This window comes from Loxodonta africana, chromosome 11 (assembly GCF_030014295.1).
Source record: "Loxodonta africana isolate mLoxAfr1 chromosome 11, mLoxAfr1.hap2, whole genome shotgun sequence".
Classification (NCBI taxonomy): Eukaryota; Metazoa; Chordata; class Mammalia; order Proboscidea; family Elephantidae; genus Loxodonta; species Loxodonta africana.
In genome coordinates this window covers 1,490,982-1,497,481 of record NC_087352.1, presented here as the reverse complement: position 1 = coordinate 1,497,481, position 6,500 = coordinate 1,490,982, and the positions used below count along the sequence as shown (strand labels likewise).

Here is a 6,500-nt window from a genome sequence, read left to right as displayed (position 1 = left end):
ACTGACTTGATTTGTATACTTTCACTTGAAGCACAATAAAAAAAAAAAAAAAAAGACACTGCTGGCTGCTGTGGCAAAGCTGTGAACTCAGTATCTGGGAGGTTAGTTCTCTGTTCCCATGTGGGTGACCACCCATAGCACAGACGAAGGTGATCACATTTCTCTGCCGCTTTCAGGACTCCGCCTCTGCTGGCCCTCCACCCTCACTTCCTGCCCTTCTTAGCACCCCATCATTCCTCTACTTCTTTCTTTCTCCTGGAGGGAGGGGCCTTTCCTCAGTCTGCACTCACTTCCTGGGTGATCTCATCCTTCTCCTGGCTTTAAATACCACCCATAAGCCATCAGTCCCCAAATTTACATCTCCAGCCCAGACTTATACCCTGAACTTGCGTTTGCTTCTGTGGTCACTCAGCATCTCTGGAGAGAGCTGTACCAGGCATTTCCAACTCAGTGTGCCCAGACCTCAGAATTTTCCCCCAAACCCACTACCCTAGTCTCTGCTGATGGAACCTCTACCTTTTCAGTCGCCCAAGTCAGAAACGACAGTCATCCTGGATCCCTGTCTTTCCCACGCATCCACACCCAGTCCGTCAACAAGTTCTCCTGGCTCTAACTGCAGAATAGTTCCAGGATCCCTATCCTTGCCCACCTTTCACTCTCCACCTGGACAATGACAGCATTTCCCCTGGTCTCCCTGTCCCTCACCCCCAGGTTGTTCCCCCAAGGCAGTCACAGGGACACCTCCACCCCACCCACCCACACACACAGGAAGCAGGGAGCCTTGCCACCAGCTGGGTGACATCCGCTACTGCTTCCTCTCTGCCCCCTGCTGCTCCTCAGGACTTCTCTGGACCACAGCCCTCTGCCAGGACTCTCCAGCCCCTAGGTGGCCATGACCCCTCCAGGCCGCATCCTGCTCCTGCTGATGTTGTTCCCAGGTGAAGCCGGCGATTATAGGGGTGACAGGCCGAGAATTTGTGAGAGGAGCGGCTTGGGTGACATCTGAAGGGAGGTGTACTAAGGGCGGGCCTTCTCCTTGTGCCCCGCAATTTTCTGAAGATCCACTCCACTTCAGGGCCTGGGTCCTTTTGTGGGGCGGTCTAGTTCTGGGGTAGCTGTTAATCTTCCCTTCTCATTGCTGGATCTCTGCCTCTCCTTGGAATTTCTGTCTCTCTCTGAGATCTTCCGCTTTCTGTTGGCCCCCTCTCCCATTTCATCTCCCCCGGGTGGAGGCTCCTTCTCAAGACATCACCTTTCCCTGCACCCTGTGTTGGGAACCTCCTCTTTCCCCTGACCCACCTTCCTTCTTTCCACAGTGGCTGCAGCTCAAACAGCCCCATGTGAGAGAGAAACGCTCCCTTCTCCCCCGACCCCGGCGCTTCAGGCACCACCTCCAGCCGTTATGTGTGCCTGAGGGTCTGGAGCCCTAAACTGCTCTCCAGGTCACTGTCTCATCTCCTGCCCCCACATCAGCCCTAGAAGATCTGTGGCTGTCTCCAGGTCCCATCTCACCCCCCTCATCACTAAATCGTAGCCCCATGGAATCTGCGACCCCCCAGCTTCTCTCTGAGAGTACCAGCTAAGCCCAGCCCCAGGTGTCCTGGGACATCCCCAGCCTCTCTCTGCATCTCTGTCTTCCCTTTCATCCCTACTACAGGCCCAGGAAATCTGGGATCCTCTCCCCCCGCCCAGGACTTCCCCTGCCTCCCCCAGTCCGAAGCAGAGTCCTAGGAGTCAAGAACTCCCCTCAGCTTCCTTCTTGTCTCGGCCCCCACCCTCCAGGTACTTGTTGGGGATGTGGGCCTCTCTCCTTGCCACTCCTGGTGGGCCTTGTGGCCGCTGACGCAGTCCTGTCACTACTCATCGTGGGGGTGGTATTCATGTGTGCACGCCCACGCCACCAACCCACGCAAGGTGAGGGTAGGGATGGGGTGGGGTTTATGGAGGGGGGCATCCCTAAGAAGGGGGCCCTCAGGGAGGGGAGCCCCGGGGAAGCCCTGGAGGAGATGCTGGGGAAACCCTGGGGGCGGTGCCTAGGGGAACTCCTGAGGAAACCCCTGAAGCAGAGTCTCCAGGGAGGTAGAGATGTGGGGTGGGGGCTGGGGGGCCAGGCTTCACACTTTCTCTCTCTCACCTCCAGAAGTTGACAAAGTCTACATCAACATGCCTGTCAGGGGCTGACCGCCCCGTAACTGGGACCTTGGACGGACATCTGACTCTCCGATCCTTAATTGCATGTGGTGGCACAGGACCCCCCCCCATTTTGGAATAAAACAATTGAAATGCCTCTAGTTCTAATTCTTCCTCAAAGAACCCCAAAGTCCCCAAAGCATCACTCCTATTTAGCTGTTTTGGGGTCCAAAAAAAAAATTTGGGGGGGGTCCAAATCCCCCTTTACCAAAAAACCGAACCATTCCAACTCATAGTGACCCTATACGACAGAGAACCGCCCCACAGGGTTTCCAAAGAGCAGCTGATGGATTCGAACTGCCGACCTTTTGGTTAGCAGCCATAGTGCTTAACCACTGCACCACCAGGGCTCCAAGGGACCCCATATATCCCCATTCCCAAGGATTTGACACAACTCCGCAGTGTTTTTGTGCTCCATCTTTATTTTTTTATTTGGGGGATGGTGGTAGGGAGAGGGCTGATATCTCTAGGAGGATATACTGTGGATCGGTGTCTCGGTGGGGGTAGGAATGGGGTGCCGGGTGGGTATCAGGAATGACTAGATCCAGGCGTCAGGCAGATGGCTGCCGTGGTTCAGGCTCATTTGTAATACGGCTTCTGTGTGTTGAGATCACTGTATAAATCCGACCTTTGACCCTGGAGCTCCTAAAGGAATGAGGGCAGTGGGTGAACAGGTTGGGGACCATCAGTGCAAGGGGTCCACCAAATAAACTTAGAACAAACTCCAGCCTCTCCTAGTGGCCTGTGAGGCACCTGCCAGCTTCTTCAACCTTGAAACCCACAGCAGCGGTCTGGATTGTATTAAAGGGCATTCAGTGTGCCCCTTCCCCTTCTGCCTCGTGGTTATGCCCCAGCTTCAGGGCGTTTGCGAGGGGCCCTTCTCTCTGCTTGGAACACCAATCCCCTAGATCTTCTCATGGGTGGCTCAATGTCACCTCCTTATGGAGGCACTGCTTGATTTCCCCACCTATAGTTTCCTCCCCCGACACCCCAGCTACTACCACATTAGCCTGCTTTATTTCCTTTATGATGCCTCCCAAAATTATCTTGTTTATTTACTCCAAGTCTATCTGCCCAGCTAGGGCCTAAGCTCTGCTGCTGGTCCATGGCCACCTGCGAAATGCCTTCTCCCAAATAATCCTGAGCCTGCCTTCTGAGTAAGGCACAACTTGCCTTGCAAAGGTAAATTCACCCCTCAGTGTCCTCCACACACGTTTTAACCTGAAGCTAAGGTCATTGTTAAAACAGGTTTTGGACAAATGCCCCATGTTTTTATTTGCCTTCAAGGGTTTGGGGAGTTATTGGGGGGAACAGTTTGAGAGTCTGAGGCCTGGAAGGGATGGAGGGGGGCGTTTGGGACCCGGACCCTAAGGACAGGAGTTAAGACTTGAGGAAGAGAAGCTGTGTACTCACCTGGTAAGGTGACTCGGTCTCATTAACGCGCTGTTTCCGGGTCACTGCTGAGAGAAGGGGCGTAAGAGGAGGAGGTGGACAGGGTGCTGAACTGAAATCACTTTGTGGCTTCAAAATCTGCCCCTCCAGCACCATCCCTTTGGTGGGTTGTGACCTGGGAACTTAATACCTGCCCCCCAGGCACGTCCTCAGACTGTCCCAGGCCAGCTCCCACCAGTCCCACTCACTTTCTGCGGCCCCTCGTTTCTGAGGGACCAGCCGGCCCAGAGAGTACACAGCCAGGGCGATGAGGAGTGTCAACAACAGGTCCCCCAGCACGATTCCAGCCAGCACACCAGGGCCAACTGTAGCGCACTTGCACTCTGTGGCACAGGGGTCAGGGGAAGTCAGTGGGGGCCGGGAGTTTGGGCAGGCGTGGGGGTGGGGGGCAGGTAGCCAGCAGAGGGAGGTTTGGAGAGATTGGGGAAGGGACAGAGATGCGGGAGCTGGGGAGAGGAACCAGGGTCTGGATTCTTACCACTCTGGGCCTGGGCAGGACTGAGACCTGAGGAAGGAAAAAAAGGTAAGCTGACATACGGGACTGTGACGGGGTAGTGTTGATAGAAGCTGGGGCGGGTGTTTCCTGACACCAGAAGGCAAGGGGAGAAAGCAGTTTCTGGTGGGACCTGTGGACTGTGTTACCTCTACTCTGACTTGTCCTGTTGTGACACCCTTGGATGTCCCCTGCCACTGCTTCCACCGGAGGCCAAGTCTTGGAGTCTCAGTCTCCGGGAGAGACTCACAGGCTTTAGGGGACTGGGGATCGGCTCCTGTCCCAACCTTCCCCTTTGGTTTCCTCTTTCTACCCTGCTCCCTGGCCTGCCCCCAGCTGAACCTGAGACCCCAGAGGCAGATGCAGAAGGCCCCGACTCACCACCCACAGCCAGCAGGAGAGGCAGAAGCAGGAGTCTCCCAGAGGGTCCGATGCCCACCATGATGCAGGCGATGCCGCTGGACACCAGTCTAAGGGCCAGTGGCTGTGGCTTAGCGTCCTACGAAGTGAAGGAGGAAGTCTGAGGCGGGTGGTGGCAGGAGGGAGGAGGGGACGGTATAGGAGGAGGGCCAGAGAGAGAACAGCAGCAAGAATCAGGCCCAAACGCCGCAGGGATGACGCTACATCCCCAAAGGCTGGACGTTGCAGGCAAAGGGCACCATATTATCAGCTCTTGACCTCTCTCACTCATCGGGGCCAGACTTCATTCTAACATGAGGGTCACTGGCTGACTGACCTAAGCCACCTCTGCCTCTTCCTGACTAGGCAATTCTGAGCAAGTCACTCCGTCTCTCTGGGTCTTGGTTTTCCTCGTCTGTGAAATAGTGAATGAAATAGTATCTGCTTCATAGGATTGTTGTAAGGACTAAATCGATTAATGTCCCTAGAACAGGGTCTGACACTTGTCAGCTTTCCTTTCACACGTGTTGGCTGTAATTATAATTGGGAGCCCTGGTGGCACAGTGGTTAAGAACTCAGCTGCTAACCAAAGGGTCGGCTATTCAAATCCACCAGCCACTCCTTGGAAACCCTATAGGGCAGTTCTACCCTGACCTATAGGGTCACTATGAGTTGGAATTGACTTGATGGTAAAGGGTATAATTATTATTATTTGGTATTCAGAACCTTACGATGTTCTTAGGATATTAAAATACAGTCATCGGTGTATATTCTCAACAACAGCAACAAAATAAATAAAATTGAGGAAAAACAAAATACAGCTATCAGGATGTGGGACAGAATGATTTAAGGCTCTGTCTTAAGTGCTAACTCATTTAATGCCTGTAACACACTTCTGAGGTAAATACTTACCACTCCAGAGGTGTAAAGACACTTGCCCAAGGTCACACAGCAAATAAGGTGGAAATGAACCCAGTCCCCAAAGGCAGTTTTTTGGTTCTTCCGCAGAAACCAAAAGCAAACAAGCAGGGAGAAAGATGGGAAGGAGAAAACAATGACCAGGCAGAGAAAGAGGGAGCAGCGTAGACGGTGACACAGATACGCACCACACAGACACACGAGCCTGGGGGGAGCCACGTGGCGGGACAACGTAGTGACCACTGTGCCAAGCTGGGCCGTCCCACTGAACAAAGAAGTGGCTGGGAAGAGGACTGAGACAGGTCACCCGGGAGGAAGCGGGAACATCTAGCCCCAGCTGAAGCCCAGGAAGAAGGAACCTGAGGTTAGGGTGCTGGGGGGATGGGCCAGCTGCAGGAAGCCCCCTCCCCCGTCCTATTGCCACATCCCACAGTTCCCTGGGCCAAGGCTCTGGACAGAAAAGGGGAAACTGGATGCTGGCGTGGGCAGACGCTGGGTGGCCAGCAGGGGCAGGGTTTGTGGTCTGGAGGAGGGTCAGGGCTCAGGCTGAGGCATCGCTGGCTGCTAATGGCCACCGCCACTGCCCCAGCCTGGCCACGTCCTGTCACTAAAGAACCTAAATCCCTCCTGTAAGGTGAGCGTAGAGCCCACCTTAGGGCCCACCGTGACCCTCCTCGTGGCTGGAGTGAGCACAGGGGAGAGCAGAGGCTTGGGGAGCCCTGAGCCAGGAGGGCTGTGATGTGACTCAGGTGGTCACAGGCTCCCACGGCTCCGTGTGGGGAAGAGCTCTGCGGGCAGGGACAGGAGCGAGGAGACCAGGCTGCTGTGATGGTCCAGGTTACTATGAAGGTTTGGTGAGGTGATTCACATAAAATGTTAGAGCAGTGCCAGCGTACTGTTTGTGTGCAGTAAACGGAAATCACCATTATTAGCGTCACTGTCCAACCAAAAAAAAACCAAACCCAGTGCCATCGAGTCCATGCCAACACTTAGCGACCCTATAGGACAGAGTAGAACTGCCCCATAGAGTTTCCGGGGAGCACCTGGG

General features: G+C 54.6%; 1 protein-coding gene across 2 annotated transcripts; it reads right to left on the bottom strand.

The window, feature by feature from the left end:
- Positions 1 to 2,592: 2,592 nt before the first annotated feature.
- Positions 2,593 to 5,749, bottom strand: TYROBP (transmembrane immune signaling adaptor TYROBP). 2 transcript variants are annotated; one of them, XM_010601624.3, is made up of 6 exons: positions 5,641 to 5,749; positions 4,517 to 4,634; positions 4,121 to 4,147; positions 3,831 to 3,965; positions 3,604 to 3,650; positions 2,593 to 2,835 (listed from the first exon to the last, which is right to left on the bottom strand). In XM_010601624.3, the coding sequence occupies exons 2-6, from the start codon at positions 4,575 to 4,577 to the stop codon at positions 2,770 to 2,772; spliced, it is 336 nt and encodes a 111-aa protein (XP_010599926.1). In that variant the 5' UTR covers positions 4,578 to 4,634; positions 5,641 to 5,749; the 3' UTR covers positions 2,593 to 2,769. The 2 variants fall into 2 exon arrangements, with proteins under 2 accessions (XP_010599926.1, XP_003422353.1); XM_003422305.4 differs by having other exon boundaries at positions 3,604 to 3,647.
- Between the last annotated feature and the right edge of the window lie 751 nt (positions 5,750 to 6,500).

Excerpts from the sequence above, each read along its gene's own strand:
- TYROBP (XM_010601624.3), bottom strand. The coding sequence starts at position 4,577 with ATGGTGGGCATCGGACCCTCTGGGAGACTCCTGCTTCTGCCTCTCCTG. Across the intron at positions 3,651-3,830 it reads GAAACGAGGGGCCGCAGAAA|CAGTGACCCGGAAACAGCGC; the intron begins GTGAGTGGGACT and ends CCCTTCTCTCAG. Across the intron at positions 2,836-3,603 it reads AGACCGAGTCACCTTACCAG|GAGCTCCAGGGTCAAAGGTC; the intron begins GTGAGTACACAG and ends TCATTCCTTTAG.